This window comes from Lethenteron reissneri, chromosome 36, assembly GCF_015708825.2.
Source record: "Lethenteron reissneri isolate LAM-NWPU_2019-01 chromosome 36, ASM1570882v1, whole genome shotgun sequence".
NCBI classification, from domain to species: Eukaryota; Metazoa; Chordata; class Hyperoartia; order Petromyzontiformes; family Petromyzontidae; genus Lethenteron; species Lethenteron reissneri.
In genome coordinates, this window is record NC_083814.1 from 6,940,285 (window position 1) to 6,959,366 (window position 19,082).

The 19,082-nt window shown below is 48.4% G+C and overlaps 1 protein-coding gene across 2 annotated transcripts in view; it reads right to left on the bottom strand.

Moving 5' to 3' along the window:
• Nucleotides 1-19,082, bottom strand: part of LOC133351081 (chloride channel protein ClC-Kb-like) — a 45,051-nt gene that overhangs the window by 20,902 nt on the left and 5,067 nt on the right. For both annotated transcript variants that reach the window (XM_061566009.1, XM_061566010.1), the window contains exons 3-10: nt 13,836-13,964; nt 11,458-11,597; nt 10,757-10,834; nt 10,248-10,326; nt 8,819-8,944; nt 6,663-6,747; nt 3,081-3,182; nt 1,999-2,083 (exon numbers count right to left, since the gene is read on the bottom strand). In XM_061566009.1, the coding sequence (XP_061421993.1) occupies nt 1,999-2,083; nt 3,081-3,182; nt 6,663-6,747; nt 8,819-8,944; nt 10,248-10,326; nt 10,757-10,834; nt 11,458-11,597; nt 13,836-13,964 (824 nt within the window). The remainder of the gene's footprint in view (nt 1-1,998; nt 2,084-3,080; nt 3,183-6,662; nt 6,748-8,818; nt 8,945-10,247; nt 10,327-10,756; nt 10,835-11,457; nt 11,598-13,835; nt 13,965-19,082) is intronic.

The following is a 19,082-nucleotide window of genomic DNA, read 5'->3' on the forward strand; positions in this document are numbered from 1 at the left end:
CAGCATAGCCACATCTAACACGAACTGAGCTACGTAGGTCTTTGTCAGAAGCGACCAGCCACAAATCCATAGCTCAACGAAGTGGTTTATCGTCGCGTGGAAATGTATAGCAGCCAAATCTTCTAAATTCGTGTTGGTTTTAAATGTGGAGGGAAAAACCGGAGGACCCGGAGAAAAATGAACGCGACCACGGGGAGAGAGAGACACGCAAACTCCCAAATATACAGCAGCAGGCGTCAGCGTCGGGATCGAATCCACGACCTCCTGCATGCCAGGCGAGGGCGTTCACATCTCGCCACTACGGTGCCCCATACATAAGATTTTTGTTATTTCTTTACAGAGGAGAGCTTCAATGCTCGTAACATGCCTGGTTGAGTATTCAATTTCACGTGGGAGAGTAACCAAAATACCTGGAAGAGAAACCCACGCTATGCAATGGGGATAGCGCTCACAACTGCGAATTGTAATTCAGCAAACGCATTTTCTGTACTGTCCCTCTGGTGGCCTACGAAGTGCCCTGCAGTTTTACGTGCGATGGATTCCAGGGTGTGCGTGTGTATGCTGAACTTCTTTCGCGCCGTTTCCATCTGTACGGGGATAGAGCGTTGCTCCCTCTAGCGTGATTGGGTTTTCTTTGGGCTTCTCCAGTTTTCTCCCATTCGTTATTTGGCTGAAAAAAATATCTCTCTATGTATGAAAAAAACTCCACTTGGCAGGATCCTCCTGAATAAAGAGAGGCATTCGATGCGGCGGGGCTCGCCTGGACCAGTCGAAAATATACTCCCGATCATTTCAGCTCGCACGACGCACGCATGCATTTTTGGAATCTGTCCGCCAGATGGCGCCACCACGCTCATTGTGATCAGCGTGGGGAAAACGCCGAGTGTTTTTTGGCCAGTGGGTCCCAAGGAGTTTGAGTTTATTTGATTTGTTACAAGGGCGAAGGTCCCGTTTAGTCAGTTTCCCGGCTATCTGAGACTTGAGATCCGTGGTTGCGTGAACGCAGCAGCAGCAGCAGCAGCAATAAAAACAAAAGACAAACACCATTAATATTGCAGCATCAATATTTAAGCCCGGAAACAGGAAGACTTCTTCAAAATTCTGGAAAAGCACCTGATGAAGCTAGCTGTAATCATCAGCGAAACGTCGTACTCAAATTTTTAAATGCTGTTGATCCTCTCTTCAACACACCGGTGGGCTAAAGAAGTGAATTATTTTATTCTTTGAAAACGTGACACATTTTTTACTGTTTGGCCGTGTCGGGTGGTGGAGGGTTACAACACATTTATAAATAACGCGATCTGACCCAAAACCTATATTATGAATTAATATTTAAGCCCGGAAACAGGAAGACGTCTTCAAAATTCTGGAAAAGCACCTGATGAAGCTAGCTGTAATCACCAGAGAAACGTCGTGCTCAAATTATAAATGTTGTGGGTTTACTCTCCAACGCACCAGTTTGCTGAACCAGTTTTGTTCACGTGACAAACCTTGCTCATTGGCTGTGTCGGGCGGCGGTGGGTTCACGACACATTTATATTTACATAATTTAATCCAAATCCCCGTTACTATGAATACTATTGCAGAGAACGAGTACAGGGTCGACCGATTTTCTGTGTAGATCATCTTCCACGCCTCGTGTCTGTTTCCTTCTGGTCAAAACAAAATCCCTGATCCCGGATAGCTTTTGGATAGGCAACCTCAATGCATACCAGGAGCTATAGACTGTTGGGGGGTAGGGGGGGGCTACGTGGTGGACAACGGTGTGCAGTTTTAAAAACTTCACCACTCCCCAGCGCTTCGCCGTCCCGCAATGGACCGGCGTGGCGAAGTATGGCCAAACAAATGAATCCCCACCGCGACACCGACGGCGTGGGGTGCGCGGGGAGTCTCTCATCCAGCAGCAGATCGCCAAAGGGCCCGGCCAACGTATGTCCACGGTCGTAATTAGCTCCCCGCGCCTAATCGCGCACAAGCTGCGGGCGCGCTTGACCGTACCCGCGATCCGATGTATTGCCCGAAGCCGTGGGGGAAGGTGATGCTGGCCAGGATGAGCGTCAACACGCCCGAGTACAGCACCTTGCTGGAGACGACAACAACAAGAACAAGAGAAGCCGCAGCCGCCCGTGGGGTTAGTCAAGTTTCAAGTTCAAGTTTCATTTATTGGGTATAGCCCTGTGAGCCATGCGGCTCTTGAGTCGGGTGCAACCGCAACATATAAAATATGAACAGAGAAACATCTTAAAGCGACGACGCGCAACAGAAACATCCTGGACAAAACAGCAAATCTTCCAGAAAAAAAACCCCCACCGTATTACAAAGCTGTGTGCAAAAATCCCAGTGTGATGCACGTCAAAGAATAACAACCATAAGACAATTTAGATTAAAGTTATCAAGGCCAACTCCGCACAAACCGCAAGTAACATGGCTTAGCCACATGTTTTAGAAATCGCCAAAACAAGGCTATAATTTATTGGTGCCCCTGTTACAAGCTGGTCCAGATGTCTTGTGACCCCCCAAAATAATTGACCCCTAACATTTTTTGCTTCCAGTTGCACGTTGATTTCTGTTTTTAAATAAATATCTATGGGACCTTTTTGGCCAGTATCACAACGATGAAAAACATAAGAATAGGCTTTACTCTCTCTGGCAAAGACAATGGGTATATTATCAGAGCATGTTTGTTTGCAATTTGTTTTAGTACCAGCACCTACACTCTGTTGAAGGCTATACGGGGGATCTTTGTCATTCTGTATATAGGCTGCTCTATGCTGTGGGCAGCGGACAGCAGTGGTGATCTATGCTTCCACGTCTAGTTCTGCCCGCCTTCACCAACCCACGCTGACCAAGAATGGCAAATTATGTTCTAATAACCCTCTCGTGATCCGCACCATGAGAGGGCCCCCATCCAGCAACGTCAGAATTCAATGAGCTATTAAGCTCTTTTCACAGACGTCCAGTAAAATATATGAACTAAAAGGGCGTTACATGTGCAAGAATATTCATTCGACGCATTCCCCACGGGCAGAATGTGCATTCCCAGCATCATTTACCAGGGTGACCGAGTGCCTGTCACTTACTTATTGGCCATGAACTTGGAGATGGTCTTGTTGTTCATCATGAAGATGAGCAGGTTCCGGTGGCAAAACAAATAGACGCAGCAAAGGCAGCCACACAGAACTCTAGCGCGCACACAAGAGACGTCGAGGCACATCAACACACCAACCCACACCACACGTTTAGCTGCAGTGCTGGTGCTAGCCCAGGGATCGGGAACCTTTTTGACTGGGAGAGCCATAAAAGCCAAATATTTCTAAATATATTGCATTGAGAGCCTTATAGTATTTTTAACGTATAATAAATTAAATATGTCTTACTTTTAACGCGACTTCTGGTGCTACATGGTTTTGCTGATGGCCTTGTAGTCTGGTTCGTACGTGGTGAGGTTGAGCTTCATGCAGGTGTTGAGGCCCCGTGACCCGTGAAATTTATCTTCAAAACTAATCTTTGTTTACTTTAAAATGACACAGTATTATTAAGCAATATCACAAGTATTTTAAAATCAGTTCCAAACTGATTTTTTTATTTTATTTTTTTCAACTCAAAATTGTCTGGGAGCCATATGCCGTCACCGGAAGAGCCATATATGGCTCGGAAGCCATAGGTTCCCGACCGCTGTGCTAGCCGGTAGCGGGGGGGGGGCAAAGCATAAATGTGTTTCGTGGTCCCTCCCTATCAACGTTTACTATCCTCGTGGGATGACACAAGAGACATAGACAAAATGTACAGGGACTCCTCTACTTACGAGCATTCGACTTACGAACTTTCAGAGATACGAACAAACTTGTCTGTGTGTCGAGTTGCCAGTTCGGACCGAGAGTCGTAAGTTCAACTGCCGCGCAAATAGATGGCGGTGGTGGCATCTACATCTACAGAACGTGAAGAACCAGTGGCATCTACATCTGCAGAACATGAAGAACCAGTGGCATCTACATCTGCAGAACGTGAAGAACCAGTGGCATCTACATCTGCAGAACGTGAAGAATCAGTGGTATCTACATCTACAGAACATGAAGAACCAGTGGCATCTACATCTGCAGAACGTGAAGAACCAGTGGCATCTACATCTACAGAACGTGAAGAACCAGTGGCATCTACATCTACAGAACGTGAAGAACCAGTGGCATCTACATCTGCAGAACGTGAAGAATCAGTGGTATCTACATCTACAGAACGTGAAGAACTAGTGGCATCTACATCTACATAACGTGAAGAACCAGTGGCATCTACATCTGCAGAACATGAAGAACCAGTGGCATCTACATCTGCAGAACGTGAAGAACCAGTGGCATCTACATCTACAGTACGTGAAGAACCAGTGGCATCTACATCTACAGAACGTGAAGAACCAGTGGCATCTACATCTGAAGAACGTGAAGAACCAGTGGCATCTACATCTGTAGAACGTTAAGAACCAGTGGCATCTACATCTACAGAATGTGAAAAACCAATGGCAACTACATCTGCAGAACGTGAAGAACCAGTGGCATCTACATCTATAGAATGTGAAAACCCAATGACAACTACATCTGCAGAACGTGAAGAACCAGTGGCATCTACATCTACAGAATGTGAAAAACCAATGGCATCTACATCTGCAGAACGTGAAAAACCAGTGGCATTTACATCTACAGAATGTGAAAAACCAATGGCATCTACATCTGCAGAACGTGAAGAACCAGTGGCATCTACATCTACAGAATGTGAAAAACCAATGGCATCTACATCTGCAGAACGTGAAGAACCAGTGGCATTTACATCTACAGAATGTGAAAAACCAATGGCATCAACATCTGCAGAACGTGAAGAACCAGTGGCATCTACATCTGCAGAACGTGAAGAACCAGTGGCATCTGCATCTGCAGAACGTGAAGAACCAATGACATCTATATCTGCAGAACATGAAGAACCAGTGGCATCTACATCTGCAGAACGTGAAGAACCAATGGCATCTACATCTGCAGAACGTGAAGAACCAGTGGCGTCTACATCTACAGAACGTGAAAACCCAATGGCATCTATATCTGCAAAATGTGAAGAACCAATGGCATCTACATCTACAGAACGTGAAGAACCAGTGGTATCTACATCTGCAGAACATGAAGAACCAGTGGCATCTACATCTGCAGAACATGAAAAAACCAGTGGCGTCAACATCTGCAGAACATGAAGAACCACTGGCATCTACATCTGCAAAACATGAAGAACCAGTGGCATCTACATCTGCAAAACATGAAGAACCAGTGGCATCTACATCTTCAGAACATGAAGAACCAGTGGCATCTACATTTGCAGAACATGAAGAACCAGCAGCATCTACATCTGCAGAACGTGAAGAACCAATGGCATCTACATCTGCAGAACATGAAGAACCAGTGGCATCTACATCTGCAGAACGTGAAGAACCAGTGGCATCTACATCTGCAGAACGTGAAAAACCACTGGCATATACATCTGCAGAACATGAAGAACCAGTGGCATCTACATCTGCAGAACGTGAAGAACCAATGGCATCTACATCTGCAGAACGTGAACAACCAGTGATATCTACATCTGCAGAACATGAAGAACCAGTGGCATCTACATCTGCAGAACATGAAAAAACCAGTGGCGTCAACATCTGCAGAACATGAAGAACCACTGGCATCTACATCTGCAAAACATGAAGAACCAGTGGCATCTACATCTGCAAAACATGAAGAACCAGTGGCATCTACATCTGCAGAACATGAAGAACCAGTGGCATCTACATCTGCAGAACATGAAGAACCAGTGGCATCTACATCTGCAGAACGTGAAGAACCACTGGCATATACATCTGCAGAACATGAAGAACCAGTGGCATCTACATCTGCAGAACGTGAAGAACCAATGGCATCTACATCTGCAGAACGTGAACAACCAGTGGTATCTACATCTGCAGAACATGAAGAACCAGTGGCATCTACATCTGCAGAACGTGAAACACCAGTGGCATCTACATCTGCAGAACATGAAGAACCAGTGGCATCTACATCTGCAGAACGTAAAGAACCAGTGGCATCTACATCTGCAGAACATGAAGAACCAGTGGCATCTACATCTGCAGAACATGAAGAACCAGTGGCATCTACATCTGCAGAACATGAAGAACCAGTGGCATCTACATCTGCAGAACGTGAAGAACCAGTGGCATCTACATCTACAGGAGATTATACAACGTGTAAAGCCATTCCCCTTGTCTAGCGTAGACGCCGTACAACACGTTTGGAATCGACAGCAGTCAAGTTGGACTTGAGAACAAATCAACTTTCGAACATACCCCTGGAAGCTAACTCGGTCGTAATTTGTGGCAAGCACTTTGTGTGTAATGAGCGCGACCTTACAATGTATTCGTTTCGGCAACCGGAAATCAATACAGCTTGACGAGCAGTGGACGGACACGGTCGCATCTTACACTACCCCGCACGACAGCGCGCCAGAGAATTGTGTACACACGCTGCAGCTTGGTAATGTTTTTTTTTGCCAGACGTCCCGCAGAGTAGTGAGTTGCAATAATCGGGGAATAAAGAAAGCACAGCTTTTGCCGAGCGACAGCAGCTCCAGGTGTTGTCCCCTCTCACCCGAGGATGGCAAAGGAGAAGTACTCGGGCAGGTCGAAAGGGAACTCCACCTGGTAGCTGGTGGTGAACAGCACAGCCACCGTCTCTGTGGGGGTCAGGGAGATTGGAGATGCATGCAGTTATATGTAGAATGAAATACACGGGGCGCCACGGTGGCAAGATGTTAACTACCTCGCCTGGTATACAGGAGGTCGTGGGTTCGACCCTGACGCCTGAGAATTTGGAGTTTTTATATTCTTAGGTTTTTCGGTAAAGTCACGTAGTATCTCTTGGAATCTCTCATTTACTTGATACAGCAATCGTGCTGTTACGGTTTCCACCTGCAGACGGAAGCTTGTGTTGCCTCCGAAACGTCGTGATTTTTATTTTTATTTTACTTTTATTAATTTTAATTTTTTGCCTACGTGACTTTACCGAAAAAACATAAGAATATGAATACTTGCAGTCACGAAAGCTTCAAATCTAGAATATTTGGAGCTTGCGTGTTCTCCCCGTGGTCGTGTGGATTTTTCTCCGGGTCCTCCGGTTTTTCCTGCGACATTTAGAAACGTGCGTTCGGAGTATTTGGCTGCTTTAAATTTCTACATGATAAGCCACGTCGTCGACCTATCATTTGTTGCCTTCTGAAAAAGAGCTACATAGCTCAGTGGGCCTTAGCTGTTAAATTTTATTTCTTTAATATATACACACACAGAAGAACTCACGTTATTCACGCCTCTATTACCCACAGCGGTGGTAATGTCGGTGAAAAGTCCGATTGTCCACAGCCCTATATTTTCCTATTGTTCGCAGTTATCCACAATTTTACCCATGAGGCATAGCGAAGCAACGGATAAGAGGAGTCGCTTGGCAACGTCATCCTACGGGGTTATCCGCTGATTGTTGCCCCGCGGTTAAGCGGAGTTAAAGCGCGGATAACCGCACGGATCATAGGATCCACAATATTGGTCCTCCATACTACTCGCCTAGACGAGCGGAATTGAATGGTGCAACTGGTTTTTCTGTGCTGTGTTAAATCAGATAGTTCTACAATTCCTGCTCGGACAATGTATATTAAGATGTAAGGGCTTAGTACATTGCATACGGCGTTTTGCATGGAATGTGTTCGTGTCTCCAGCGGCTATCTTTTGGACGAGAGTCGTAAAATTTGGAGACCTGCTAGGGCACTCGGACCAGATGAAGACCACCAAATTACATGCGATACAAAATAAATGTCGTCGAGTTATGGCCAAATGTGCGACGTATTTTGTCATACCATTGGTGCCAATTTAGACCGGTAAGAAACATTATTTTTGAAAAAATATTGGACAGATGTTCAAGCAGATTTCCCGGGATGTCAAATATCGCAGCATTTCATTTCAAAAAATTGGTAAATTTTGGGGAGGACCGACTGTCAGAGTTTGATTAAACTTACGTGTCCAGGTCTGAATGAGGTCTCCAAAAAGAGGCAATAAAAAAATGTGCATGACTGCATTTGTTTTATTTTGTGAATAGAAAAAAAAAACATTCATCCCCATAGCTACATAGTGTTAAGTGGACATCTGTGAAGAAAAAGCTTCGTAGTTCATCGGGTTCCCCCAAGGATAAATAGAGATTCTGATTCCGTACGGGGGGCCTTGGGCTTTTCGCGTGTTAGGTCACGTGAAGGGGGAGCAGTAATGCAATGCTGCCCTATGATTCCCAGCCGTGGCTCACGTGAGTGTCATTGCGATGTCTAAACCGCAATGACAAGCGTGGTGAAGTATGGTCAAACAACAATCCCCATGACCGGCATAGCGATGAGAGCTCTTCATCCAGCAGTGAATAAATCTATCCTGATGATGTATTTAAACCACACTCAGGATGGTTCCAATGGGAGTCCGACATTTAGTGTGTCCTCAAAAATAGACATTTATGTCGCTTTTGATGGCTTAAAAGGCAAAATAAAAGGTAACAAAAGCCACCAGCTCCGGTGGCTTCCTAATATCGGAAAGAGGAACATTCCAGACGGCCACGGAAGCGCATCTGAAAGCGTGCGATGCGATCACCATCGTTGTTTGATGGCTAGCAGACAAAAGCTGCTACTGCGGCTGCTGTGAGGATGACCGGAGTTCGCTTGATGATGGTTTATCCTCCTTGACGAGATCATGAGGAGGGGGGTGGCGGGGGGGAAGCACCTTTCTCTCCGTTGGTGATGGCGAGCAGGCGGAACATGAGGGCGGCACACGTGGCAGCGAAGAACCCGCGCCAGTAGTTGCGCACCGCGAAGTGAGTGGCCGTGGTCTCCACGCTGAACAGCACTCCTGCCCGGGGTTGCCGAGAAATCATCACCATCAGCGTCATCATCATCATCAGCGTTATCATCGCCATCAGCGTCATCATCTGCATCAGCGTCATCATCACCATCAGCGTCATCATCAGCGTCAGCGTCATCATCACCGTCAGCGTCATCATCACCGTCAGCGTCATCATCAGCGTCAGCGTCATCATCAGCGTCATCATCACCATCAGCGTCAGCGTCATCATCATCATCAGCGTTAGCGTAATCATCATCGTCAGCGTCATCATCACCATCAGCGTTATCATCACCATCAGCGTCATCATCACCATCAGCGTCATCATCACCATCAGCGTCATCATCAGCAACAGCAACTGATGCAGTTGCAGGTGCAGCACTATAATCATCATCATCAGCAGCAGCAGCTGATGCAGTCGCAGGTGCAGCACTATAATCATCATCAGCAGCAGCAATCCGTTTCAAAGATAATGCCATATAGATATGTCACCAGAGCATGTTTTGTTTTTGCATGTTCACCACAAGTACGTGTGGTTAATGCAGACAGGATTCCTTGAATAAGGATTCTGTTTGGTGTTTTAACATCTTGACACAACTGTTTTATTTCCATAAAGGGTAAAACCTATTGTTGAAGCATTAATATCATCATCAGCAGCAGCATCAGGAGAATCATCATTAGAAGCAGCAACAGCAGCAGCAATATGATGATCATCAGCAGAAGGAACAGACACACGATCAACATCAGCAGCAGTATAATCAGCATTATCATCTCCAGCAGCAGCAGCAGGTACAAAAAAAGTTAAACATACACACAAGCAGCAGCATGATCAGCATCATCCACATCATTAGCATCATCAGGATATTTGGGAGCTTTATGAAATGGGAAGCTGACAAGAGGTGCTAGAGTGAGGCAGAGCGGATCGAAGAGAGAGAGAGGGAGAGAGAGAAAAAATAATATAAAAAGGAGAAAAAAGATAGAAAAATAATAAGAAAAAAAATATATAAAAAAGAATGAAAAAAGGGAGAGAGAGGGAGAGAGAAATAAACATAATATAAAAAAGAGAAAAAAGATATAAAAAAAATATATAGAATGAAAAAAGGGAGAGAGAGAGAGGGAGAGAGAAATAAACATAATATAAAAAAGGAGAAAAAAGATAGAAAAAAATTTAAAAGAGAAAAAGAAATAAGAAAAAAAGAATGAAAAGAATAAAAAAAGGGAGCGAGAGAGATCAGGAGCAGAAGTAAGCGAGAGAGAGTGAGTGGGTGCGAGGATGGGAGGAGAGACGCGGGGTGAGTGCAGGTGACATCACCTCCTACTGGGGCCACGAAGCAGCAAGCCACCCCCACCGCGGCACCAGCCACGATCATCTCGTACTTGCGGCCCTCGTTCTGCGGGTGGACGTCAGGGCAAAGATAAAGATCCCCCGTGTGGCATTAGCAGGCTGTTGGGGCAAGTGCTGTTAACGGCACACGCGGGGGTGGGTGGCCAGCACCACGCCGGACCACTTTGTCTCAACCAGTGCGATGTTTACACATCGCACCAGGTACTAATTTGAGGCTGAGTCGACCTAGGGGAGGCCCAGCACCGGTTCAGACAATCGTCACTGGTGTTGTCCGTGAGAGGGAATTGAACTCGGGTGGTTTGGTTCAGAGGTCACTGCACCACTGCTCCAACTCGTGTTTAACGAACCAGATTCATCGGCCAGGCTATTCGACTGCATGTGGCTTTTCAGGTATTACGTGTGGTTTTCTCGTGGGATGTTGTAGTAATGAACACAAACTCAAACCGCTCCCGAAACAGAAGCCTCGCGCCACTAACCTCCTTCTTCCCAGCAAATTTCACGATTAGTCGGCCAAACTGAGTGGCGAGGATGCAGCTCATGTGCACAAATGGTCCCTGAAACAAGAGAACACGAAGCGAAGGCCATCATTTACGATTCAATCAAACGACGCAGAGCAACATCGCCGCCCTACTACAGCAACTTGGCAGCACACATTGCCTTGAGTCTCAGCGAGGCTTTCCTGGCTCATCGAGAGTAACATAAATGAATGCAGCTGCCATTAATTATTTTTGAAAGGCTCAAACACCTCATCCAGGGAATCCACCTACCGCTAGACGGCTGATTTACGATACTTTTTGAAACCTCCGAATCTCATCGGTGCCAGACCAGCACCGTTCTGACCTTCGGGCCCCGAGGGCATATTGTATTGCAGCGTTCCCCCTGGTGGCCTCTAGTGCGGCCCCCGACAATAGACAAGACGCGAAAACACCCCCATCATCATCACCATCACCGTGCTGTCAAACCCAACGGCTTCAAATGCGTGGCGGACTTCACACTGAATGTCTTATGGGCGAAAGTGCCCGCACCGCCCCCCCCCCCCCGCCGCCTTGAAAATAAGTGAAGAACACCGCCGCCTTGAGATAAACGGCCAGCAATCGCGCGCGAGTGCATCGTACGTCGAACTTCTTTCGCGCCGTACGTAGCCGCACCTCGAGCGAGCGTCCTCCGGCGCACTCACCACTTTGCCCAGGAAGATGGTGCTGCCCGCAGCGAGCGTGCACGTGATGCCGATGAGCTTCGCCACCATCGTCTTGAGGGTGAAGAACTCCTCCAGCACGACACCGCGCAGCGACACTTTGATCTCGGGGATACCCGAACCTGCCGAGACGGTCGGACGTGAGCGATGGTCATTTTTAAATCCTTTATATTAAGTTCACTTGCTTGCTTGCTTAGGACCGTGCAAATCTTTCGGTCGTTTTTTAACCCACTTACCGTGATTCAATCGAGCTGACATTTTCCACACAGACTCGTTGTGCGTGACAATTAATGTTCGTGAAACATTTTTTCCAAAATTTTACACTTTTTAGGACAAAAATATTATATTTAATTACCAATTGCTTAATGGTGCAATGCAATCATCTGACCCATAGGTAGCAGCCATCTTAAGCCAGAGGACGAGAGGACTCTAGCCGCCATGCATATAAAGGATTTATAGTGAAAAACTTTGTTTTTACGGGTTATACTTGTTGTTTGTTAACACCGTGGCAAGGGGCTTTCGCGACTAATGTTAGTCATGACGAAGGCTTGTTGGGGGTTGGATCGCGTGAGTATGAATGCGTCGTTACCCTCCGACCAGCCGCCACAGCCCAATTAGTAAGGGATTTGTCGCGTAAACAAAACGCCAATTAGTTACTACTTCGGCCCACCGGTGTGTTGGAGAGTAAATCCACAATATCGACAATTTGAGTAGTACAACGTTTCGCTGGTAATTGCATCCAGCCTCATCAGGCGATTTGCCGGAATAGTGAAGCAATCCACCTGCTTCCGGCCTTAAATAGAGCAGGATGACGTCATTATAAGCGATGTTGATGTTAATCATCATTAATTATAATTCATCATCACAGTCGTCATCGTCATTATTTCCGTGACACGTCTGGAACTTTTTTTATTGAACTTGCCTTGTCGTCTGTTTACATTATTTCAAATCGTTGACGCTTTAATGTCTTCGGATCTACGCAGCTTGACGAGCTGACATTTTCTACACATTAAAAAAAAACGGTCCGGGTCTCTTCGTGTTTTTTACTTTATTTTTGTGTTTGTACCTCTAAGGCGGCAACCCTAACCCACGCTGTTGATAAAATCTCTCTCCCCCCAACACAGCATCGGGAAACCGAGCAGCAGTTATTTGCTGATGTGACTCAGAAACTCCGCCTGATGAAGACAGCTTGTGTTGTGATCGAAACGTCGTGGGTTTTTTGCTTTTATTTAATTTTTAACTAAAAAAATGCTTTCATCTACGTGACTTTACCGAAAGAACCAAGAATAACTATTCAGCTATTAAACTAAACTATGTTTTTCTTTCACCAGGTAAGGCCCACTGAGCTATATAGCTATTTTTATTTAGAAGCCACCTGGCCACAAATGATAGCTCAACGAAGTGGCTTATCATTTGGAAATATATAGCAGCCAAATACTCTAAACGCGTGTTGATTCTAAACTTGGAAGGGAAAAAATTAACCCGTAAAAACAAAGTTTTTCACTATAAATCCTTTATATGCGTGGCGGCTAGAGTCCTCTCGTCCTCTGGCTTGAGATGGCTGCCACCTATGGGTCAGATGATTGTCTGCCACCATTAAGCAATTGGTCATTTAAAAAAAAAATTCCCTAAACAGTGTAAAATTTTGGATTTTTTTCACGAAAATTAATTGTCACGCACAACGAGTCTGTGTGCAAAATGTCAGCTCGATTGGATCACGGGAAGTGGGTTAAAAAACGACCAAAAGATTTGCACGGGCCTAAGCAAGCAAGCAAGCACGCAAGTGAACTTAATATAAAGGATTTAAAAAAAACGGAGGACCCGAAGAAAAATCCACACGACCACAGGGAGAATGTGCAAACTCCAAATAGGCAGCAGGCGTCAGGGTAGGGATCGAACCCACGCCTCCTGCGCACTAGGTGGGGGGGGGGGGCAGACTTTTGTGACGTCATATTTGAGGGGGGTCTGACTTTTTGTGACGCCGTGTGACGATGGGGGGGGGGGGGTCAAAAATCGTCAAAAATGGCGTGAAGTCATTTATAGATGGCCCCTTATATGCTCTCCGCCTTCACCTCTCTATGTGCTGTGAGGAGGGGTCATTAGCCCGAAACGTCACAGGTTTATTTACTATGAATGAACGCATGAAGGAAAACAAAAACTCTTTGGCTTTCAATCACCCAACTACCCTTCAGAAAAATGCGTAACTTGAACTCGTTTAAACATTTAACCGTTGAAGTGACAGCTGCGTTGACCTTCTTTCGCACCGTACGCAGCCGACCGTGCTACCATCGGAGGCATCGATCAACGGCGTGCACGAGCTAGCGGCAGAGACAGGCACGAGGAGACCGCGGGGCGCGTACCGATCGCCTGCTGCGAGATGAGCTGAGCCACTCCGGCGGAGCCGACCATGAGGATGACGTGGTAGAGCACCCACGAGAAGTACTGCAGCACCCGGTAGTTCTCCAGCGAGTCGTACACATGCAGGTTGACTGTGCAAAAGAAAAGACAAAGATCGATTTAAAGATTTTTTTGGTTGTTTTAATATCCGTGTGATTGTTGCGTCGCTTACGCAGCGCGATGTAAGATACAGTATTATTTTTAAATCCTTTATATTAAGTTCGCTTGCTTGCTTGCTTGCGTGCTTGCTTGCTTGCTTACGTCCATGCAAATCTTTCGGTCGTTTTTTAACCCACTTCCCGTGATCCAATCGAGCTGACATTTTCCACACAGACTCGTTGTGCGTGACAATTAATTTTCGTGAAAAAATGTTTCCAAAATTTTACATTGTTTAGGGGAAAATAAATAAATATTTAATTGTCAATTCCTTAATGCTGGCAGAGAATCATCTGACCCATAGGTGGCAGCCATCTCAAGCCAGAGGACGAGAGGACTCTAGCCGCCACGCATTTAAAGGATTTAGAGTGAAAACTTTGTTTTTACGGGTTAATTTTTCAGAGTCACTTTGCACCACGCGCGGCTCGCAACGCGAGGACGCGCCCCACGGAACAACCGCCGTGGAGACGGAGCGCGCAAGGAGTGGATCGGTGGTTTCAGCGCTGGGTCGCAAGGTATAGGGGTGTAAATACCGAAACAGCCAATTCTCAGAGCCAGTGAGAATATTGGACCTTTGCAGTATCAAGTAATATACAGCAGAGAACGATACATTACAATTTCAATTTCAAGCTTTCGTGACTGCAGGGATTCATAGTCTTGGTTCTTTCGGTAAAGTCACGTAGAAGGGAAATAATAAAATAATAAAAATTTAACAATAACATTCTCACGACGTTTCGATTGCAACACAAGCAATCATCATCAGGTGTGAAAACCACTGCTAAAAAAACCGCCATTTTTTTTATCAAATTTTCTTGCTGTGATTTTCACACCTCACGATGATTGCTTGTGTTGCAATCGAAACGTCGTGAGAATTTTATTGTTTTATTTTTATTATTTCATTATTTCCCTTCTACGTGACTTTACCTAAAGAACCAAGAATAAGACAAAGACCCCTTCGCAGAATGTTAGGGGCAAGTGCTGTGAGCGAGCAGCGCCTATGAAGGACGGCACGGCACACGACGCTGGTCACGTGGTCACAGCGGAGCTCTATGGCAGCGGGTGCTGCGATCGGCAGGTGGGTTTGACCTTTCCACAGACACACAAAGACAAAGATCACCCCGCTCACTCATCCACTCACTCACCCACTCATTCACCCACTCACTCACCCGCTCACTCACCTACTCACCCACCCACTCACTCACCCACTCACCCGCTCACTCAAAGACGAAGATCCCCCGTATAGCCTTAACAGACTGTTGGGGAAAGTGCTGTTAGCGAGCACCTATGAAGGCCGGAACGGCACACGAGGGGGTGGGTGGCCAGCACCACGCCCGACCGCCTTTGTCTCCCTAGTGGCAATGTTTACACACCGCACCAGGTACTCATTTGAGGCTGAGTCGACCTAGGGGAGGCCCGGGACCGGTTCAGATAATCGTCACTGGTGTTGGCCGTGATCGGGAATCGAACTCGTGTTGCCGGGTTTGTGGCGCAGCGCGCTTACCGCTATACCGCTCACACACACATTGTCACACACACGCACACACACACCTTCTCATGCCGTATCAGACAGTGAGGGTTTACACCATTGGAACCTCATTTGCCAGTAAAAAATATGATAAGTGGACCAATCAACTTCAAGGACAGTGCACATTATCAGAGTTATGTTTTATGTTTGCATTATGACTGCAGGTATTGTGGTCTATGTAAACATGACTCCTTGTAAAAAAGGTTTCAGTTTTGTTGCCAGATAGAAGGGTAAAAAACCAATTATCACAGTGAGGGTTGTTTGGTGATACTTCACCACGCTGGTGAGTGCTGCTTGGTGAAAGTGGGGCCCAGGGCCGGTTGAGATCACGTTGCAGATATTAACAGTGGCCTGGAATCGAACTCAGGTGGCTCGGTCAATGTCACGTAAGGAACGAAACAGGGGGACTTCTCCTCAAATCTGGCTGTCGCCTGATGAAGCTAGTTGTAATTACTGGCGAAACGTCGTACTCAGATTGTAAATGTCGTGGCTTGGCTCTCCAACACACTAATGTGCTGTACTAGTAACGAATTGGCACGTTCTGTTTACGTGACAAACCTTACTAATTGGCTGTGTCGGGTGGTGGCAGGTTTCACGACACATTTATATATTTATACGCTCTAACCTAGCAAAAAAAACCCTCCTATATTATGAACGAACGTCACATACTGTTACGTTGCTGACCTGTCCATGTTCAGGGTGGTGCATGTACGGCACTGCGACGATGAGTCGTTGGGTCACGCTGACGACTCAGCAACTACGCCTCTGGCCAGTGCGATGCAACCACTGCCGACCACTTTTTTTGTCCTCGTTCGTTTATCAGCGGCAACCGCTTCCCGCAGCAGCTGTCGGAGAAACCTGTTCCCCAGCTGACCCGCGCGTCAGCCAGGCTCCTGAACGAGTTCTCTTCGTCATCGGGGTGAGCCGTGGGGGTCTCCCCCCCCCCTCCCAGCCGTCGCCATCAGCATCGCTCTCATCAATTGCAGTGATCGATCTATCGTACTAAAGACCACCAGGGGCCGCACTAAAGGTCACCAGGGGCCTCACTAAAGGCCACCAGGGGCCGCACTAAAGGCCACCAGGGGCCGCACTAAAGGCCATCAGAGGCCACACTAAAGGCCACCAGGGGCCGCACTAAAGGCCACCAGGGGCCGCACTAAAGGTCACCAGGGGCCACACTAAAGGCCACCAGGGGCCACACTAAAGGCCACCAGGGGCCTCACTAAAGGCCACCAGGGGCCTCACTAAAGGCCACCAGGGGCCGCACTAAAGGCCACCAGGGGCCGCACTAAAGGCCACCAGGGGCCGCACTAAAGGCCACCAGGGGCCTCACTAAAGGCCACCAGGGGCCTCACTAAAGGCCACCAGGGGCCGCACTAAAGGCCACCAGGGGCCACACTAAAGGCCACCAGGGGCCACACTAAAGGTCACCAGGGGCCTCACTAAAGGCCACCAGGGGCCTCACTAAAGGCCACCAGGGGCCGCACTAAAGGCCACCAGGGGCCACACTAAAGGCCACCAGGGGCCACACTAAAGGCCACCAGGGGCCACACTAAAGGTCACCAGGGGCCTCACTAAAGGCCACCAGGGGCCTCACTAAAGGCCACCAGGGGCCGCACTAAAGGCCACCAGGGGCCACACTAAAGGCCACCAGGGGCCACACTAAAGGTCACCAGGGGCCTCACTAAAGGCCACCAGGGGCCGCACTAAAGGCCACCAGGGGCCACACTAAAGGTCACCAGGGGCCTCACTAAAGACCACCAGGGGCCGCACTAAAGGCCACCAGGGGCCTCACTAAAGGTCACCAGGGGCCGCACTAAAGGCCACCAGGGGCCGCACTAAAGGCCACCAGGGGCCACACTAAAGGTCACCAGGGGCCTCACTAAAGACCACCAGGGGCCGCACTAAAGGCCACCAGGGGCCACACTAAAGGTCACCAGGGGCCGCACTAAAGGCCACCAGGGGCCACACTAAAGGTCACCAGGGGCCTCACTAAAGACCACCAGGGGCCGCACTAAAGGCCACCAGGGGCCACACTAAAGACCACCAGGGGCCGCACTAAAGGCCACCAGGGGCCACACTAAAGACCACCAGGGGCCGCACTAAAGGTCACCAGGGGCCGCACTAAAGGCCATCAGGGGTCACACTAAAGGTCACCAGGGACCGCACTAAAGGCCACCAGGGGCCACACTAAAGGTCACCAGGGGCCACACTAAAGGTCACCAGGGGCCACACTAAAGGTCACCAGGGGCCACACTAAAGGTCATCAGGGGCCGCACTAAAGGTCACCAGGGGCCACACTAAAGGCCACCAGGGGCCACACTAAAGGTCACCAGGGGCCACACTAAAGGTCACCAGGGACCGCACTAAAGGCCACCAGGGGCCACACTAAAGGTCATCAGGGGCCACACTAAAGGTCACCAGGGGCCACACTAAAGGTCACCAGGGACCGCACTAAAGGCCACCAGGGGCCACACTAAAGGTCACCAGGGGCCACACTAAAGGTCACCAGGGGCCACACTAAAGGTCACCAGGGGCCACACTAAAGGCCACCAGGGGCCACACTAAAGGTCACCAGGGACCGCACTAAAGGCCACCAGGGGCCACACTAAAGGTCATCAGGGGCCTCACTAAAGGTCACCAGGGGCCACACTAAAGGCCACCAGGGGCCACACTAAAGGCCACCAGGGGCTGCACTAAAGACCACTAGGGGCCACACTAAAGGTCACCAGGGGCCACACTAAAGGCCACCAGGGGCCGCACTAAAGGCCACCAGGGGTCACACTAAAGGTCACCAGGGGCCTCACTAAAGGTCACCAGGGGCCACACTAAAGGCCACCAGGGGCCACACTAAAGGTCACCAGGGGCTGCACTAAAGACCACTAGGGGCCACACTAAAGGTCACCAGGGGCCTCACTAAAGGTCACCAGGGGCCACACTAAAGGCCACCAGGGGCCACACTAAAGGCCACCAGGGGCTGCACTAAAGACCACTAGGGGCCACACTAAAGGTCACCAGGGGCCACACTAAAGGCCACCAGGGGCCGCACTAAAGGTCACCAGGGGCCACACTAAAGGCCACCAGGGGCCACACTAAAGGCCACCAGGGGCTGCACTAAAGACCACCAGGGGCCGACCTCCAGTGGCTCGCAGGCCTGGCAATGAAGACCACCAATTTAGCGCCTGCACAGCAGCTCACCTCATCGCTCCGTCTACGAGGTGGACGTAACCCTCTGACGTGTTCCCTCCCCTCCTTCGGCTTGCCATGTCGTTGTTACGTCTCGTCCATTGGCCATCATCCCCTCATCCCCCCTCGCGAAGCGTCTTGCCCAAGCCCGCTTGCTGTTCTTTGCGGTCAATGTGGAATTGACAACCGAGGTCGCGCAGCCGATGTCATGATTCATCATTGATTTTTGGGGGGTTAATCGGTGCGTTTAATGCTCTTCCACGAGACAGTTTAATCAGTTTGGCTACGTTGAGTGGTGGGGGGTTCTTAACGACACGAATTTGTCCAGATCATTGCGTGGCCC